Here is a 20,784-nt window from a genome sequence, read left to right as displayed (position 1 = left end):
CACTGCTCCCCCTCTGTGATCTTTGTAGCAGCTCATTTCCTTTCAATGTCACTGGCGGCATGCTATGGAAGAACACATCAAAGTCCCTCAGTGTATCAGTGCTCCTAAGGGTGTTGTCATCTACTACGAAACTTCCTCCAACATTTGACCTCAGATTCATATTATTGTCATTTAGAGACCACAAATGCAATGCAGTTAAAAAATGAGACAACTTTCCTCCAGAATGATATCACAAAAGCACATGACAAAACAGACTACACCAGAAAATCAACATAACATTTGGCAATCTTCTATCCAGAGTCCGGAGAGGCTGTTGCGTATTAATATCATGCTGCCATTTTAGCACGTCCACGGAAAGGAGCTTCAAACCCATCAGACAAAGCAAGACTACCCAGACACACCAAGTCAGGAGACTAACTCTAGCAGCCAACGAACCAAAAACTAAAGCTACCGGATCTGCACAAAACCACATAGTTACAACAGTGAAAACAATAGCATAATTGATAAAAAAACAGACCATCGACACATTAAAAATAGTCCAAAGATGTTAAAAGACTATAAGTTCGAAAGAAACTGCCACACAGTTTCCACAAGTCCTCAGGGTCCCGATAGACTCGTCATCTCACACAGACGGCAGAAGGGAATACCCCCGCTATCCTGAATACCTGCAAAACTCCTCAAACTTGTCCAGATTAAACCCTGACCCCCATTTTTCCTTCACTGTTTCCAACTGGTCTGCATCCAGTACTGTCCATTTGACATCCTTCCTCACCATCCACAAATGCACCAACATTCATGTCATCAGTGTTCTAATCAGCCCGTGAGTATTTTAATCTGATCAGACAGAGGCCCCATCACTGATCACTGTGGACACACTGGTTACATATCTACAGTCAAAATCGTTTTCAATTCCATCAGCCCAAATGTTGCTGCATGATACACACTATTCAAACCCTCCCACACAGATTTGAGGAAAGTAACGTATTTATCACAAGACTAGAATAGGATTCAATGGTCTGGTCTTGTTGCTCTGGATGTTCTGCTACAAAGTCCATTCAGATTGTACAATGCAAACAGATACATTATCCCTGAGATACCAATATAGAGCGTTGAGTCACAAACGAGAAAAAATCTACAGTTGCTGGAAATCCACAAAATGCTGAAGGAACTCAACAGGCCAGGTAGCATCTATAGAACTAAAATATGCACTCGATGTTTTGGACCAAAACCCTTCGGCAAGACTTGAAACAAAAAGTCGAGGAATAGATTTAAAAGGTGGGGGGTAGAGGAGAGAGAGAGAAAATGGTGATATGTGAATCCTGAAAAGGAGAGATGAAGTAAAGAGCTGGGAAGTTGATTGGTGAAGGAGGGAGAAGGCCATGGAAGAAAGAAAAGGGTGGAGGAGCACAAGAGGGAGGTGATGGGTGGGCAAGCTGCGAGAACTGAACAAAGCCAATCAACATGTCTAAATACACCTTTGGAGGATGGCAGAATGGATATTGTACATCGCCACAATAGTAATGCAATAATCAGCAGGAACTGATAGCCCTTTCCTCTGCCGCGATCGTGGCTCTTAGAAGAGCCTTTTCTTGTGTTTGGAGTATAGGCTGGGTTTAGGTGCGCTCCCCGCAGATGCGGCGGGCCAACTGGATGTCCTTGGGCATAATGGTGACTCGCTTGGTGTGGATGGCACACAGGTTAGTGTCCTCAAAGAGCCCGACCAGGTAAGCCTCACTTGGCTTCTGCAGGGCCATGACGGCCGAGCACTGGAAACGCAGATCGGTTTTAAAGTCCTGAGCGATCTCCCGGACCAGGCGCTGGAAGGGAAGTTCGCGGATGTGTAGCTCCGTGGATTTCTGGTAGCGCCGGATCTCCCTCAGAGGCACGGTGCCGGGCCGGTAGCGATGAGGCTTCTTCACTCCGCCGGTGGCAGGAGCGCTCTTCCGCGTCGCTTTGGCCGCCAACTGTTTGCGAGGAGCTTTTCCGCCAGTCGATTTGCGCGCTCTCTGCTTGGTGCCGGCCATTCTGCTTCAGGGGTAAGACCACAGGCTGAAATACAGAAACAAGATAGACAAAATGGACTCCAGGACAGGGATTCCTTCCCGGTAGCCTCCAACCTGATGGCATGTCATCGATTTCTCAAACTTGAGGTAATTGACCCCTATTCACCAGTCCCCATTTCTATTTCCCTTTCTCAGCATATGTGTTCACCTGCCCATCCCCTGTCTCTCGTGCTCTTCCCCTTCCCTTTCTTCCATGGCTTTCTGTCCTCTCCTCTCTGATTCCCCTTCTGCAGCATTCTATCGCCTTTACCAACCCAATTTCCACCTTTTTCACGACCTCCTTTCTCCTGGTTTCATCTATTACCCGCCATCTTGTACTTCTCCCCAACTGTCCCCAGCATTTTAACCTGATTGCTCATCTGTTTGCTCCAGCCCTGATGAAATGTGGCGGCCCGAAGCATCCTCTGTATACGCTTTTCATTAGATGTTGCCTGGCCTATTGCTTTCCTCCACCGTTTTGTGTATATTACTTTGATTTCAAGCATCTGCAATTCAATTTATTTGTGATTTGATCCTGACCACGGCGAATCCCCTGCCTCGCAGCGATTCTTTGCTCTTGTTAACCACCGACTCAGCTTCCAGCGTTTACCGTGCCTAGTACTGAAGTTATGTGTTAATGAATGGTTCAAGCAGTGCTTCCGCAGACAGAATTCACATAACGGCAACGGGTATGAACTGTTATGTGAACATAACTGTTATCTGAACGTTTTCACTGAAGCGCATCAGTGAACAGCGTTAAGGAGCATTTCCACAGCACAGTGTTGCTGTAAAATCAGGCAAACAGAGTCTTGCGATTTATAAATAGACACATCGGGAATCAGAACGACGAAGCCCCGTGAATAAAGGGCCAGCCACAGACGGTGGTGGAGGCTTCAGAGTGGGGAGTGGCTGAGAGTGTGCAGCAACTTGAAGAAAATGAGGCAGACGATGAAAATGGAAAGCAAATCTTGCGATAATAATAACGAACACAAAAAAAGGTCTTGTTAACTACGCCACATGCAACATTAAATTTACACAGATGCCCCCAGATGTATGAAATATATTCAGTATGTTCTGCATTTCAGGAGTATTGTGTTCATTTGTGGTTGCTGTACTTCAGCAAAGATGGAAAGACATTTAAGAGTGAGGAGAAAAGATCTTCTAGAATAAATGCAAGGTGTAATATTTTTGTCGTCCTTTAGATTGTTGAAACCGTGTTTGTTTGGCATGGGATTGAAACGATTGCGAGGGGAATCAGATGAAGATATTTAAAATTTCAAACGAAATCCAAGCTGTTGAAATCATAAGTATCCACCTCATTTTGCAGCTTGTGATGAACAGAAAGTCATTAATGAAGCAGCTGCAGATGTTTGAGACCAAGGGACAGTTGTGAGGAATTCCATTGTGGGAGAGCAGATTGCCGACCATCTACCAACAGCAGTCAATCTGCCTACCATCGGACTACTGTGTAACGAGAGAGCTTGAGGTCTTTTTCAGAATTTAGCTCTTGTTGTAATCAGTAGTTTGCTGGCAGTAAAGGTTAATTTCGGCGTTAAGTGCATACCATTGTAAAGACAAAGCTTTGATTTATTCTGAAATGAGTTTCAAAAACAGGTAGCGTAATGGTTTGCTGTAACAGCGATTCACGCTAACTCCATACTGCAGCCTGTACGTTCTCCCCGTGACCGCGTTAGTTTTTTCCGGGTGCTCCGTCTGTTTCCCACAGACTAAAGACGTACCAGTTGGTAGGTTAATTGGACATTACAAATTATCCTGGGGTTAGGCTAGGATTAAATCAGGGGATGGCTGGGCACAATGTTTCGATGGGCAGGTGGGGACTATTCCGCGCTGTATGTCAATGAATAAATATACAAACTGCATCCACCGGTCGTTAGCTGTTGAGGTGCCGGCTGCCTGTTGACTGGATGTTGCGCAACATCTATTGTTTTGAGTCTGGGAACATCAAGTGGACGGAACAGAACAGAAACATGGATAAATTGCTCTGACAAGAAGAACGTTCGACTTTTATCAGCTCTTCCAAATATCTTTGTGTGAAATGAAGCAAAAGATTCTCACCGGCTCCCACCCGGTGACTGAGCCTAGAGAAAAAAAAAACAACTGACAATGCCCTTTCTCTCTTATTCATTTTGATCTTATAACTTTCAGCACCGCAGTTTTCCGGGAGATTTTCCGGCGACACACTCGAAAACACCGGAATTAACAACATTTTAAATTCATTCCAATAGAAGATGCAAAACATCTGTCACTGCTTCTGCAGAAGGCCGTTTCAATTAAGAGAGTTTTTCAGAGAAAATCAATCCCTGTTGACGTCGAGAGTAAAACAGAATGTTTAGTCATTTCCCCAAAATTAGTAAGAGATTAAATTCACTATTTACCATTTTCCCTCGGATGTCGAAAACCGAATAATTGTGCCATCCCACTCTGACGATATTGCGCATTCAAATAGCAAGGAGGACATTTTCAAATGAGTCCAGGTGAGGTGTTTAAATCAGGTGATGTCAGCCTATTCACCTCCGTCTACACACTTTAGAATCTACGCACTCTCCCCGACGATCTCCCGTTCCACCATGTTCAGATATAGTCTCAGTCCCTCTGCAACGATCTCTGTCGTATCTTGAATCAGTGCCTCAGTCAACCTTACAGCCTCACGGGATGATTTTAATTTTACATCTCGGTGGACCAAATTCACAGTCGTCATAAGGCCATGAGATCATGAGACAGAGGAGTGGTATTATTCCATTCGATCCATGGATTCTGTTCCTTTATTCCATCACAACGAATTCATTGCCCCTGTCAGGCCCATTCAGCTGCCCTCTTTCAATAATATTTGACGCCCTTATTCATGAACATATCAACTTCCTTTAGAAGTATACGCAACGACGTGGCATCCATGGCTGAAGGTGGAAATCAGTTCCGCAGATTCACCTCCCCCTGACTAAAGAAAAACCTCCTCATCCCTGCTATAAAGGGATGTCCTTCTGTACTTTCGCTGAGCCCACTGGTTCAGTATTCACCTACTATCTGAAACATCCATACACGGTTACTCTAGAGTCCTATAAGATAGATTTCAACGAGATTCCCTGTCATTCATCTGAATTCCTGCGAATAGACCGATATCCATCAATCGTTCCTCATACCTTAGCCCTTCCTTTCCAGGAGCCATTCTTGTCAACCTGCTCTGGTGCTTCTCCAATACCAGCGTGTTATACTCCCAAGTCCCTTTGCACGTCTGATTTCTGATGTTAACCCTGTTTACAACATAATCTACTCCATTACTCCTTCTTCTAAAGTACATGATAATGCAGTTTCCTACACTGTGCTCCATTCGCCGAATCACTCCGGACTCTGCAATCCTCTGCTGACTCCCTGCTTCCTCTATATTATTGTCAATCTGCCTATTTTGTTATCGTCCGCAAATAAATACACAATGCCATCAATTCTGACATCCAGATCATTGACTTGTTACATGAGAATAAGAGGTCCCAACACCGACTCATGCGGGACGCTATTAATCACCAGCAGAGGACTAGAAAAAAATTACCTTATTTCCCACTCTTTGCCTCTTGCAATCAGCTAACCTTGTATTCCTGCAGGCACCTTTCCGGTAATATTCCAGTAATTATATTCATCTGCACCCTCGTGTTGCATCTTGCCAAATACATTCTGAAAATCTAAGTAAACAACTGTAAGTGCCTCTCCTTTGTTTATCCCGCCCGTTATTCTTTCGAACTCCAACCGATTAGTCAGGGAAGCATGCTGCCTTTTCATAAGGCACGCTTTTTGCCTTTGGTCTGTTTTGTCATGAACCCGAAAGTACCCTGAAAACTCATTCTTAGTAGTGGACATCAACATTGTTCCAATCCCTGACGTCGGGCTAACTGGTACAAAAGTTCACAAACAAGAGGAATTGTGGAGATCTGTAAATCCAAGTACCATACACACACACGAGCCTGGCGGAGCTCAGTATCCCAACCAGCATCTATGGAAAAGAGATGCGCTGTGGCCGGCTGAGTTCCTGCAGTATTTTGTGTAGACTATATTAAAAAAAATCTGTTTCTTTTCCTTCTTGAATGCTGGGGTGACATTAGTCATTCTTTGCAGTAGTACAATGCAATTTGCAGGCTTACTCTTTCAAATTAACTGACTCCACAATTTCATGTTCCAGGTAAATTCTTCCCGTTGTTATAGCGCAGCGCACTCCTGTTCCAGAGCTCGATAATCCAGTGTGTATATAAATATCAATGTAAAGGAAATCATGTTGTCTATAAGCTACGAACGTTCGCTCACCTGGATTCATGAATGTTTGGCACATTCATCAGAAATTTGAATGTCATTCAATCTTATTTGGACTCCCAGCAGAACTGACAATTCTATTTTCGCTTTATTTACAAAAACTACCATTTAATGTAACCAGATATTTTACTCTAATCTTCAGCTCCTCCACGAATTTCCTTTTGTGAAATTGCAGGATGAAACCGAAATGCTGCAGGATATACTTTGGGGTTCTTAAGAGCGAAAGAAAATCACCTACCTTCGCCGGTTTACCACAGTTGGATCCTTCTTATTCTCTCCGCTGTTCCTGACTGCCTGGCGGACTCAGTTTGCGCTATAATATGACTGATTTTTAAAACGTTAAACAATATAATCAGAGTGATTGGCAATAACATTCTGTTAATACTACTAAACGTCTGGAAAGCTTTCCAACATGGTAAAGTACGGCAATCTGCTTTGAGAATACAAAACCAGGGACGTTGCCAATGATAAGGTAAGGACCTACCGCAAAGTAAAATGCAACATGTCTCGCACAACACCCTGAACCCACGAGTGCTATCATCACATTCGCTGTCCACTCGGTGCAGTATCGTTCTCCAAACGTTTGACAACAGATTGCAATGCAGCGATCGAACGTGAAAGCCACCGTGAGCCGAACAGAACAGTCCATTATTGCGATGCTCAGGGGAAATGTCACGGCGCAAATCGGGGTTATGTGCAGAGGAAGGGAATAAATATAAATATTATTCACCCGCTCAAAAACTACAGCAATGTAAACACACATTAAATCAGCTGCTGCTATTCATCCAAGGTAACAAGAAACACATTTGGAGAGTCCGCATTTTCCACGGGACAGGATCACAGTCGCCATTAAACTAACCTGAAGCAGGAAAAAAAGTGTTAGTTTCGACTCTGATCAATTTAACTTGTTACGTATGCTGAGAATTCATTTGTTTCTGATTGACTGAGTCTCATTCTTTTGACCCTATACCGCGTCTGTTTGGGTTCGTCTTGGAGAATGGAAATGCGTGTTTTCGTGTTCGGAAACTGCTCTTCGATTGGCGGAAAACGGCAGGTTCGAGTGGCAGTTGTACAAAGGGAATTATGTAGTCCACCATACAGCTGATCGATGTAGAAATCTTGAAGAGAAGGACCTACTTGTTGCCGATAAACAAGGGATCTCTCAGGCAGAGCTCCAGCGACAGTAAATACCATTTCATTTTCATAAATCTGACGGGGAATCATGAAGAATGGAGACAGGTTGGCATGCGTTGACATCAGTGTATCTGGGGTTGAGAAGGTAAACAGCTTTAAGTTGTTCATAAACAACTCCGCGGATTTCACGTGGTGTGCACATACTGGCTATGTGTTGAAAAGGGCACAACAGCACCTCTTACACCTCAGACGGTTGAAGAAGTTTGGTGAGGACCCCCATATCATAAGTACTTTTCATAGGGGCACAATTGAGAGCATCCTGACTAGCTGAGTCTCTGGCTGGTTGGGAAACTATACTTGATATGAGCCTGCAAACAGTGGTGTGGACAGCTCAGTGCATCTGTAGATGTGAACTTTCCACGATTCAGGATATTTACAAAGCCAGGTGTCCAAAAAGGGCCTGAAGGATCATTGTGGACTGAGTCACCCCAACTACAAACTGCTCCAGCTGTTAACATTCCGGATAAGCCAGGATGAACCGACGCCAGTACAGCTTCTTCCACCAGGCCATCATATAGACTACGTCATGCGAACACAACAGTATTTTATTGAATATCCTGTTGAACAGACTATTTATTTGAAATTACTATAAACTTCACATTGCACATTTAGACGGAAAAGTAACGTAAATATTTTCCTCCTCATGTATATTAAGAATTTAAGCAAGTTCTATTAAATAAAGATTTTCAATAACACAAGCTGCTAAATCTTTGAAAAGTCGAATAAGGGACAGAGTCAATACTGTCTTTATTAAATGCTAAAATTTAGAAAGAATCGGTCAAATAAAACGATTAGCAATGTCAGAGACAAATAAGAAGGATATATTTTTAAACATGAACAGGTTTAAAACGCTCACCAGATGAGGCAGCATCCGTGACAGATTTTATGGTGACTATTATGCCGTGCAGCAGGTACAGTAATAAGAACAAAACACACAGACAACAGCGAACTCCAGTTACTTACCAGGGATAACTGCCAATACAGGATAGTAAATACTCGCTACGTAGTAAATTGTTGCATAACACATTTTCGGTGTGAAACAGCGATCAGGTCAAAATGGTCTAAATGCCGATATCTGCTGTTGATTGAATCGTAAGTTCCTGTACCTGAGACGAAAGCGCACTCTGATGTTTAATCATAGCCCCTCGTTAGTCACATCAGTGACTGTCCACTGAATAAACACATCAGGGAAACTATTTATAAGAGATGTCTGATGGTGCAAAGAAAATTCCTCCTCATAAAATAACAATTATATTTAATTTTGCTTGTCCTCACTTTCAAATGAGAATGTTGAAATTTGGTCTCTATGACAAAAAAGGTTTATAGTTTTCAGATGGAGCAAATCTTTGACTCAATACTTTTACAAGGTGAAATATCGAACTTAATTATCATTTCTATCAGTCGCTGCGGGGCATTAATATTCATATGTTACGAAGGCCATTCAGTTTGTCTGTTAATTTAGGCATGCGTTTCACTGCAAGGCGAGGATGCACAACTCCATTTTGCCTTCAGTTTTGATGGTGCCCAAATAGTGGTCAAATTAGATGAGAAATAAGTTAGTTGATGATTGGAGTAGTTACGTAACCGGAGAAACATCACGAAATCGACAATGGTATGGGCAATATCTGTCAAGAACGTAAGTGGTTTGTTTCATGGTGAAAGTGTCTGCAATCTACGGACAGGTTGAATAGTGATAACAAATCCATCATAGAATTAACCAGAAACACCGGATTTTAGTTCAGCAATAACAGTTCATTTTCCCACACAAATTCCCTGCCGGTGATTTATTTTCATAAATTACTCAATTTCTTTCTACTCTATCTTTTTTTTTTCCAGATTTTACAGGACGCAGAATCTACTAGAATGCTTTATCAAATTTAAGGCAAAGTACCGGCTAAAACATATATCCATAAATTCTTACGATAGGAGCATTATTTTTCTTACATGATTTGTATCATTTGAGGAAAATACATAGAAAATCGGCAAAACAAAGCAGCATAAAATGCTTTCTACTTGCACTGTCCTTTTATCTGCGAATTCACAATACTTACGTGCTTAAGCCATTAACTCCATTACACAGACTGGAGCATGGGTCATCGAGAGTACCCCCATCGGACGATAAAAAAACATTAGACCATGAAGCGGATTTACGGCATTCGGCGGATCGTGTCTGCTCCACCATGCTGTTACAGCTGATTTGTTATCTCCCTCAAGCCCATTCTCGAGTCTTATCTCCGTAACATTTGACGCTTTGATTTATGAGGAACTTATAAAGCTCCACATAGAATATTCTCACCGACATGGATCCACAGCATCTGTGGCAAAAGAAAAAAAAATCCACATATGTACCACCCTCTGGCTAACGAAGTTCCTCCTCATTTCATTTCATCTTCCCCACATCCATTCTATCCAGACCTTTCAACATTTGATAGCTTGAACAGGATTTTCCCTTCATTCTTCTAAACTTCAGCGAATATCGGCCCAGAGATATCAAACACCCCTCATATGTTAACCGTTTCATTCCTGGAACCTTTGTTCTGAAGCTCCTCTGGATAGTCTCCCATGTCAGCACATATTTCCGTAAATAGAGATCCCAAAACTAATCACGATTCTCCATGCTGCCTTACCAATGCCTCGTAAAAATTCAACAATACAATTTTGTTCTTATATTATAATCATATTAAAATAAATGCTAACATTTTAGTTGTCACCCTTACCACCCACTCAAACTGCACGATAACCTTTAGTGAATGCTGTCAAGGACTTCCAAAGCCCTTTGTACCTCTGATTTTTGAATTTGCTTCCCGTTTGGAACACTGTCTCCTCCTACTAAAATGCATGACCATAAATTTCCCTACAAAATCTGCCACATGCCACTTTTTTGGCGATTACCTAATCTCTTTAAGTCCTTTTGCAGACTCCCTGCCACCACAACACTACCTGCTCCAATATCTGTCTTTGTATCGTCCGCAAATTATGCCACAAGGCCAATCTTCGACATTAAACGTGAAAGCAAGCGATTCCAAATCTGATCCTGTGGAACACCACTAGTCACCGACAGCCAACGTAAAAAGCCACCGTTATGCTCTCTTTGCCTTCTGCCAGTCACCCAATGTCGATTCATGTTCGTATATTTGTTGTAATACCATGTGATATAATCTTATTAAACAGCCTCATGTGCTGCAACTTGCCAAATGCCTTCGAAAAATACAGGTAACCAATATTCGTTCACTCCCCTCTCTCTATCTATATTGTGAGTTCTTCAAAGTATTCTATCCTATTTGTCGGTCAAGAGTTCCACTGAAGAAGACTATGTTGACTTGGACCTATTAACGTCATGTGAGTACAATCCATAATAAAGTTCTCGAACATCTTTCCAACTATTTAAGTCCGGCTAACTGTCTGATAGTTTCCTTTCTACTAGTTCACTCCATTCTGAAAAAGTAAAGTGGCATTTGCAATTTTCCAGACCTCCGGAACCATACAGGGATTTTTGAATGATCATCTACTGTCTATTCAGCTACCTGGTAGAGAACCCTAGGGTGTATTCCATCTGGTTCAAGCATCTTCTCTACCTTCATCTCTTTCCGCTTCTCAAACACGTTATCCTTATTAATAACAACTACACTCACACCTATCCTCGAAGATTCTAGAATCTCTGCAAGTGTGCCTCATAGTGGAGCCTGACGCAAACTACTTGTTATATGTTCTTTAGCAACTTCTTTGTTTCCACATTACTATGAGCTCTCTAGCGCCATTTCCCAGTGGACCGATATCTACCCTCGCCTCTCTTACTCATATTTACTTGGGGGGGGGGGTGACGGTGTGACTTTACGTATACGCCTTTATAGCTATATCATATTTCGTCTTTTATTTCCTCTCTCACAGCGTTTTTGTTATATCCTGTTTATTTTAAAAGCTTCCTCATTCTTTAACTTCACGTCAGTTAGCTCAATATGCCATTACTTTTCCTTTTAAGCAACGGTACCTCACCTTCCCTTTAGAATACGTCTTCATCGTTGGGAGCATATATTGTGCGCCTTCTGAATTGTTCCCCCAAACTCCAGCCATTGCTGATCTGCCGTTATCCATACAAGTAATCTATCCGTGTCAACACTGGACAGCCTCTGTCATTTACTTTCCTCCACTGTAATACTGGCAAATCTGACTTTATCTTCTATCTCTCAAGCTGCCTGGTGAATCCTGTTATTTTATGATCCCTGCCTCCTAAATGTTCCATTACCTTAAGTTCTCTAATCAAATCGCGTTCATTGTGGAACACCTACTCTAGAATATTTTTTACACAAGTCGGCTCAAACATAGACTGCTCTAAAATTCCAGCTTGTCGGCCTTCTTGATTTTAGGTTTCTTCAGATGCAGCACCTTTCTGAACTTCCCAAATCTATCTGCATATTGAAATCCGCCCCATCATTATTTTATATGTATATATAAAATTCCCAGCAGGGACATTTTACCCTTGCAGTTCTTTAACTCTTCCCGCAAAATATTCTACAAACACCAACACACACAAAATGCTGGTGGAACACAGCAGGCCAGGCAGCATCGATAGGGAGAAGAGCTGTCGACGTTTCGACTAACGTTAGTCCTGACGAAGGGTCTCGGCCCGAAACGTCGACAGCGCTTCTCCCTATCGATGTTGCCTGGCCTGCTGTGTTCCACCAGCATTTTGAGTGTGTTGTTGTTTGAACTTCCAGCATCTCTAGATTTCCTCGTGCTTGCTCCACATACACCAATATTATTTCATCTCGTTCTAAAAACTAATTTTCAGTTTTTTTTTCTTACCAGCAGAGCTATTCACTCCTTTGCCTGTCTGCCGGCCCTTTAGATTCAATGAGCATCCCTGGCCAATAAGCTCCTAACTATGATCTTTCCGTCACGATTCGGTAATTCCCAGGATGTCATTTCTGCCAGTCTCTAATTATGCTGCAAGATTTCCTACCTTGTTACACTAACTAGCCAAAGTCCTCTAACAGGACTCGTCTTTCAAATTGTTCCCAGATGCAGCCTGTCTTCTTGGTGTAACTTTCCTCTCCCTGAGATGAGAACTTCAGAGCTTCTGTTGGCATTTCTGTAACAAAGGAATTTTTGGGACGGTGTTGCTTTCCTCATGCCCAAGTCTCATGTTTTAACAGGCGTACTTCAGGTCATCCATGTCGGATTTGAGAAGTCTCATGCCATCGTTGCTTCTCCGTAACCCACAGCTGGACAATTTATTGTTGACTCCGAGCAACAATCGACGTTACGTTATTCCAGAACCTAGTCCTGAAAATGATAATGGTAATGGAAGGCCAGTGTGTAATTATGCTACATAATTACTTCCCCATAAAGCACTGCACGGCCAGTCCCCGTCCAGTGAACGATTAAATAAAATTTACAACCGAAGAGCAAGGAAGATAGGTGTTGCATTTTTTTGTGTGGTTCCTTGATGCAGGTTATATGTCCTTGACTCCAAACGCACACACTCCCTGCTATTCACAATATTTCGTTTTTATCTTTATTCCTTCCACGATCGCCGCCATGACTGGAACTAACTATTAGTCAGATCTCTCATCTGAAGCCTTGCGTTGGTTCCAGTACTCATGGATTTCGCCACGATTTCTTCCTCGGAAAACGGCGATTCAACTCATTCACGGCCAGCCTTACTGTTCCAATCCCCATAAAGGGGCAGGCATCCGACTCAACGCTCCACTTATCCTTTGTCACTCCTGCTTGAGACAATTGATCATTCCTTCTCAATGCCTTCTACTATGAAAATGATTTGACATTAAATCTGTTATTCGTTATGCAATTATTAATCACCGTTCTCCTTCCCATGACAGTCACCGCCCTTCATCCGCGTACCACTTCAGAATACCTGTCTTCCACTTTGGAAATTTCACTTGACGACTGGTGTACTCACAGTCAGCCCTCTGATAAAGACTATTGTCCCTTTAAAGCTCTCCCCGTCTGTAAATCTTTCCGTTGAACACAACTAACCAGAGGCCTCTTATATCGCGAGATTGTGTACATTGATTGTTTAACGTCATTTCCAGTGCAGAAATGTAAGGAAGAAACTAAATTATTGTAAATCTGGATCCTAAAAGGCATAAAATCACAGTAAGATAAGGAATATAACAAAAACGCACTATCAATTAGGGTAGCAGATATACCAATTTACAGTACATCGATTGTTTTTATGCACCTAAGAAGTAATTTATTATCTTCCTTTCCATTTTAAAATTAAAGGACATCAGGTTGGCTGTAATTAGCTGACATTTCAGCAGAGGGATTGCGAATCTGATCACAAACTGGACACAGGCAGAGGTGGTATGTTTTTCCTTCTTTTTGGCGGCAGATCTTCACCCTTGGCCCAAAGAAGGGATCGGAGCTTCGCAAACAGCTGCTCACTGTCGACATCCGTGAAGTGCCCAAGTGAGCTACATGCGGAATCTCCAAGCCCACAAACGGCGGGAGGCTGGGGACAGAACTTAAGACCAGTTGGATGGAGGCATAATGGGCAACTATACAAAAGGTCGGTTCAGCTACAGCAGGGGTAACGTGGTTGTGAACCAGGAATGGATCCCCTTTACCGACATTTGCCGATCTCTTAATATCCTTTGAGCTCTCTGAATTCTGCTCGGAATATACCTGATAATTGAACTTCGTTCCATGTCCCTTTATTGTCAGACATTCCGCCAATGTGAACATGTCCTCCAGTCCAGTCTGCTTTTGATAAAATTATGTTCGCCATTAACCACAAGGATGGCATTCTATCGTCGCCATCAACTCCAGCACAACGTTAATCAGTTGTGTTTGTCAGCCTCTTACACTCAAGGCCCAGGACACCTCTACAGGAATTCCTCACAACCGTTCCTTGGGCTCAAACATCTTCAACTGCTTCATCAACGAATTTCCTTTCACCGTGAGGTGCACTTCTGAATTCAGCGGCTTCCATTTAATTTCAAATTTTAAGTATCTTCATCAGATCCCCTCGCAACCCATTCGGTTTCAAGATGAGCAACGCAGGGTTCAACAATCTATCGAATCACTAAAATGCCACACCTTAGAATTATTTTATTAGATCTTTTCTGGATCACTCTAACGCTTTTCTATCTTTGCCGAAGTCTGGTAGCCATAGATGAACACAATACTCATTCAGAAAGCATTTAATATATTGACTAGGTCAGGCGGCATCTGTGCAAAGTTAACGTTTTTCGGGAAGTGGTGTGTGTTTTCATCATCGTCAGTTTTGGATTTCATTTTCTGCGGCTGCGGTGTTTCCTACAAAAACCATTCCGCTCCGACCATCAGCACCCTATCTCTGTGTCACCATACACCTCCTCCATCATTTTCGGCCATACCAGTATTCACCATGAATTCGTCGCTAGGCTTCCCAATACGTCCATTTACAAAACCCAGGACTCCGTGAGCCGATTCTACAGAAACACTGAGCTCTGGAAATGCTCTTTTACACTAATTAATGTCGCTTTCTTGTTTAACCCTACTGCTCCCATAGTAATTCCTACCAACAAGGCAAATGCAAATTCTGTCTGCATATACTGTTGTAGATCATATCTGATTTCTGGACCTCATATTAAATTCAACAATGCTGAACAAAATGCATGATTTGGAGCCGCTCTGTTGGCAGATTTAGCACTGGTAGCTTTCCAGAGATGCACTCTAGCTTGCTGAATATTCCAGTGTATCTGAGCATCTTTTTCAATTTAAACAAGTTCTTGGAATTAGGTAGAGGAAAAAAAACAGCCATATTATCAGTCGGCTGATGACAATTGTCTGGCATCTTTGTTTAAAAACAGCTACTGATCGTGGACAGCAGGTAATAGGCCCAGTGTTAGACCGAGGGAACAGAATGTGACCGCAATGGTGTCCTACATATACCCAGGATGCACTAGATGGCGCAGTCATTGCCCGTTAGATTATACCGTCTTGAGTCCGTGGGTAGCAAGTGATAAGAGGCGGTGGGCGACAGGGTAAATACCATGGCCATTGTCAGGGACATATCCAGGAGAGTCATTTCCGTCCGATAGTGCCTGAGCTCACTTTTAGAATGCGAAGTTTCATCTTGGATGATGAGCATCCAGAGCCGGATGAGAGGAGCAATGCTCACCGATCCCGGTACTTATGGAGTTGCTCCAATGAGGTTAGGTGTGAATGTTTTAGTAGAAATGGAAGTAGATACACAAAGGCGATTCTGCTATTGTGTCGTGCCCTGTGTCTGGGGAGGAGCTGTTAGTGGAACTGGATTTATACCCAATTCCTGATCAGTTCTGTAAGAAAACTAACTTCGTCTTGGAGAGTTCTTAGGGATTAGATTGCATTGGCACTAGATGTTTAGAATCTGCCCAAACTGAGAAAAGACAAGAATTCACTTTTTTGCTGATCTCAAGCCCCCATTATCGACGGTCTCCGGAAAAAGTAGTTTCTGCCTCTGGCCATGCATTAATTCACAATTTGGCCATCGTGAAACCAACTTTTTATGAAGGGCAATGTAAAAGAACTGAACTACATTCTCAATTTCCCCGTGCTCATTTTCAACAAATATTCTTATACCTCTTCTGGTGAGATATAAAGTAATATTCGATTTGTAATCGTCCCTTGTGACTTTGTTTTCTTTGGAGTCAGAAAGTTAAGGGTGACGTTTCAGATTTATAAAGTTATAGATAGATGGATTGCGGATAACCTTTCCTGTAAATCTAGAGGTTACAGATTCTGGGAAGTGATGCGACTCAGTCGGAGAATCAATGTGATACAAATTGTGGAATTAAGTGAAATGTGGAGGGCCCGAGGGACACTAGCGAGCATGTGGACTCTTCTCGGAAAGTAGGGGATTAGCTCTGTCGGTAGGGTAAGTGTCGGATGGAGACGTAGATATATTGGACGCAGGTATTCAATGCCAGAACCAGGAGCTCTTGGAACAGTTTGCTCACAATTGAAGCGTAGCGTACTGTCCTAGTCATTACACTACAGGAACAAAGAGACTCATTGACATTAAAATCAAGAGGACGAATCCTCAATCAGCGCTGCAAGCACACTTCTCCATTGAATATTGGATACGTCAGAATCCCAAATGTTTGTCCCCACACACCGCTGTAAATATCACAGCAGCACTTTGTCAAGTATCCGTCAACCTCTGTCTGAAAAAATATTCAATTCCACTCTCCCGCCACTCACGTAAGAGACGAACTGGTAAGACACCAATTGGGTGACAGGTACAGAATGAACCCGACACTCTCTTTCACACAGCTGACAGAGATGAGGAGTTACGGAGTTACGGAGTTACGGAATAAACATCACAAGAAGTCTGGCTAACTGTCTGCTTGCCTGTCTATTTAGCTGTCTGTCGGGACATCTGTCTCTCATCCAAAGTTGTATCTAATTCTTGATTTTCTCTCGTTGACTTTCAGGCATCCCGTAGCAATTCATCTCCACATTTAGAGTACTATTCTTATATTTAACCGGTCCGCTCGTCGCTTTGCAAAGTCAAACATTTCTTCTTAATATTCTTGTAACACTGGCAGATTTAAGATGTTTACAAAAGCGTAATACATCAGCAACTTGATCATTTGACAAAATCCAACCCTTCCTTGTTCCCTTTATGACATTGCTGTATGTATCTACGTCTATTTCGTGATAATTTTAGAATATTCAGTGAGAAAAGGGCTGTGTATTTATGCGCATTTGTGTTTGTTTATGTGTATGTGGGAGCGTATTTCTATGTTTACGTGTTTGAGCTCCGCATCCCAACCAGCATTTATGGAAAAGAGATGCGCTCTGGCCTGCTGAGTTCCTCCAGTATTTTGTGTAGTCTATATATTTTTTTTCTCTGCTTCTCTTCCTTTTTGAATAGTTGGGTGACATTCGCCATACTTTGCACTAGTACAATGCAAATTGCAGGCTTACTCTTTCAACTTAACTGACTGCACAATTTAATGATGTGTGTGTGTGTGTGTGTGTGTGTGTGTGTGTGTGTATGTGTGCGTGTGTGTGTGTGTGTGTGAGTGCTTGTGATCTGAATGAAATGAATAAAAGGCAGAACCATTGATAATAGCCTTAACACGAAAATAGCAACGCATATGTAACAACGCAATGTAAATGATAGGGCATTGAAGAATGTAGTAGAACAGAGTGATCTAGGAATAATGGTGCATAGTTCCCTGAAGGTAAATCTCATGTGGATAGTGTGGTGAAGAAAGCTTTTGGTATGTTGACCTTTATAAATCAGAGCATTGAGTATAGGAGTTAGGATGTAATGTTAATATTGTAGAAGGCATTGGTAAGGTCGAATTTGGAGTATTGTGTACAGTTCTGGTCACCGAATTATAGGAAAGATGTCAACAAAATACAATGAGTACAGAGAAAGTTTACTAGAATGTTACCTGGGTTTCAGCACCTAAGTTACAGCGACAAATTGAACAAGTTAGGTCTTTCTTCTTTGGAGCGTAGAAGGTTGAGGGGGAACTTGATAGAGGTATTTAAAATTATGAGGGTGATAGACAGGTTTAACGTGGATAGGCTTTTTCCATTGAGTGTAGGGGAGTTTCAAACAAGAGGACATGAGTTGAGACTTAGGGGACAAAGGTTTAAGGATAACATGAGGGGGAATTTCTTTACTCAGAGAGTAGTAGCTGTGTGGGATAAGCTTCCAGTTGAAGTGGTAGAGGCAGGTTCGGTATTGTCATTTAAAGCAAAATTGGACAGGTATATGGACATGGAAGGAATGGAAAGTATCGGTTGGGTGCGGGTCAGTGGGATTAGGTGAGAGTAAGCGTTGGCCACACAGACTAGAAGGGCCGAGATAGCTTTTTTCTATGCTGTAATTGTTATATGGTTATACGAAAGGCTGGAGGAAGTCAGCAGTCCCGACAGTATCTATGGAAAAGAGTAAACGGTGCATGTTTCCAGCCGACACCTCGGTCCTGATGAAGTGTTTCTGCTTATAATGGTAGCTGTTTACTCCGTACGATGAAAGCCCCGCAGCCTTGCGTCCATTTTCTAAAAAAAACCCACCCATCTCGACCTCTGCACCATCGTACCAGCACTTCCCTAGAGAAGTGGTCACTACGAAGAGACACACAACAGCATTAAATATCTATATAGCTCGAGATCTACACTCCAGTGAATATCTTGGAACAAACCACTCTGTTTTAATAGCTACTATGTGTACAGAAGAGGCAGGATTTTGAACGTCAGGGATTGTAGGGAATGGAATGCTCAATACTTAATATTTCAAATCTCAAATCATGTTATATTTCTCAAAGGGGAATATCTATACAATGTAAAATTGTTGATAACTGTGTGCGTTCAAGAAAGGGGTAATGGCGACCGGGTCCTGCCGTGTACAAGATATGGAGAACAGTGTTTTGGGTCCATACAATTCACTGAGAGCGGGGCTTGCATGAGCAACCAGGAGGGAGTTGAAGTACTAAAGGACATATCAAAGTGGGAAATTAAATATACAAAAGGTAGGTGTCTGTCAGTGTCGTTGGACTCCATTTAGGAGGGAATAAACTGCTGATAGAAACGTGAAATCTATAAATGTATCTGTTCCGTGACAGAGCTTAAATTTTGTAATTAAATCTACAGGCGCTATTGACAGCCAAAAGTAATGCCTAAGAATGTTGATGTATTTGTGTTCAAATGGCTCACTAGTTACATCAGAGACCTTGGTGTTGAAATAAAATAATTGTTCAACTCACTGTAACTAAAAAATGTAATCAGAGTTCAACCGTATCTGTGGAGTCTGATTATTTTTTATAAATCAGAGCCTTTGGGAATAGATCAGCTCAGAGTGTCTGACGGAGCTGCTAATTAAACAGATACAGTATCCAGTTAGCCAGCTGTGAGACGTTTGAGTCATTTTATTTCAGTAATTAAAACTCCCAGTAAAATGAAGTGTTGGTGGGAGTCGATACTTAATGCCGATGATGTGTTTTTTTCCCCCCACTACCACCTGTCTGGCTCTGTCTGCTGGATCTCCCAGTGCCCACACATTTTAATTCCACGTCCCATTCCCAATCTGATATGTCTATACACAACCTCCTCTACTGTCAAGATGAAGCCACACTCAGGCTGAAGGAACGACACCTTATATTCCGTCTGGGTAGCCTCCAAACTGATGGCATGATCATTGACTTCCGTTAATGCCCCTCCGCCCCTTCTTGCCCCATCCCTGATTTATTTATTTCTGCCCTTCCTCTTTTTGTTCTCTCTCTGCCCTTCATTCCACCTGTTCTCCTTCTGGTACTCCCCTTCCCCTTTCTTTCTCCCTAGTCCTCCCGTCCCATGATTCTTTCCCTTCTCCAGCTCTGTATCCTTTTGCCAATCATCTTTCCGGCTCTCAGCTTCAGCCCACCCTCTCCGGTCTTCTCCTATCATTTCGCATTTCCCCCTCCCCCTCCGACTTTCATATCTCGTTCTCTTTTCTTTCAGTTAGTCTTGACGAAGTTTCTCAGCCCGAAACGTCGACAATGCATCTTCCTGTAGATGATGCCTGGCCTGCAGTATTTTGTGTGTGTTGCTTGCCTTTTCTCACCTTTTCGTTTTGATGTTCAATCATTCAGCACCATTAGTTGATAACTCATTTGGGACCATCGCAATTTACGAAAATTATATATTCATTGCACTACAATATGCAAGACAGTATATTCACCGTTTCCGCAGAATGAACGTTTAAATTACTAGACAATTTCAAACAATATCAATCCCGGCAGATGGTGAGGTTAAAAGAGAATGCACCGTTATATCCCGAAACTAATAAGGGATAAATTTTAATGCTTACATTTGGCTCGGTTTGTCGATGAACTGATGATTGTATCATCCCACTCTGTGTCATCAGGGCTGGACCTAAGTGCAGGACCGCAGGCACTGAAGTACGAGGGGCAGGACGAGAACAACTAAACCAGAGACGTGGAGAACATGGGGTGCATGAGGGACGTGACGCTCAAGGTGATGCTAGGGTTCCGAGAGAGTCTTAGAGTTCAGGCAAGCAGGGAGGATCCCTGAGTTCAGGCAGGCCGGAGGATCCCAGAGTTCAGTCAAGCAGGGAGGATCCCTGAGTTCAGTCAAGCAGGGAGGATCCCTGAGTTCAGGCAGGCAGGGGGATCCCAGAGTTCAGGCAGGCAGGGGGATCCCAGGGTTCAGTCAAGCAGGGAGGATCCCTGAATTCAGGTAGGCAAGGAGGATCCCGGAGTTCAGGCAAGGCGGATCCTGGAGT

At 42.6% G+C, this 20,784-nt stretch overlaps 1 protein-coding gene across 1 annotated transcript; it reads right to left on the bottom strand.

Annotated features, from left to right (window-relative positions):
* Positions 1-1,613: 1,613 nt before the first annotated feature.
* Positions 1,614-5,855, bottom strand: LOC132383683 (histone H3-like). The gene is made up of 2 exons (XM_059954875.1): positions 5,605-5,855; positions 1,614-2,049 (listed from the first exon to the last, which is right to left on the bottom strand). Exon 2 carries the CDS (start codon positions 2,022-2,024, stop codon positions 1,614-1,616), a length of 411 nt encoding a protein of 136 aa, XP_059810858.1. The 5' UTR covers positions 2,025-2,049; positions 5,605-5,855.
* Positions 5,856-20,784: the final 14,929 nt, after the last annotated feature.

Source organism: Hypanus sabinus, chromosome 31, assembly GCF_030144855.1.
Source record: "Hypanus sabinus isolate sHypSab1 chromosome 31, sHypSab1.hap1, whole genome shotgun sequence".
NCBI lineage: Eukaryota > Metazoa > Chordata > Chondrichthyes > Myliobatiformes > Dasyatidae > Hypanus > Hypanus sabinus.
The sequence above is the reverse complement of the archived record's forward strand: the minus strand, read 5'-3'. Positions and strand labels throughout refer to the sequence as shown.

Bases quoted from the DNA above. Each gene is read 5' to 3' on its own strand.
- LOC132383683 (XM_059954875.1), bottom strand. From the start codon at position 2,024: ATGGCCGGCACCAAGCAGAGAGCGCGCAAATCGACTGGCGGAAAAGCT.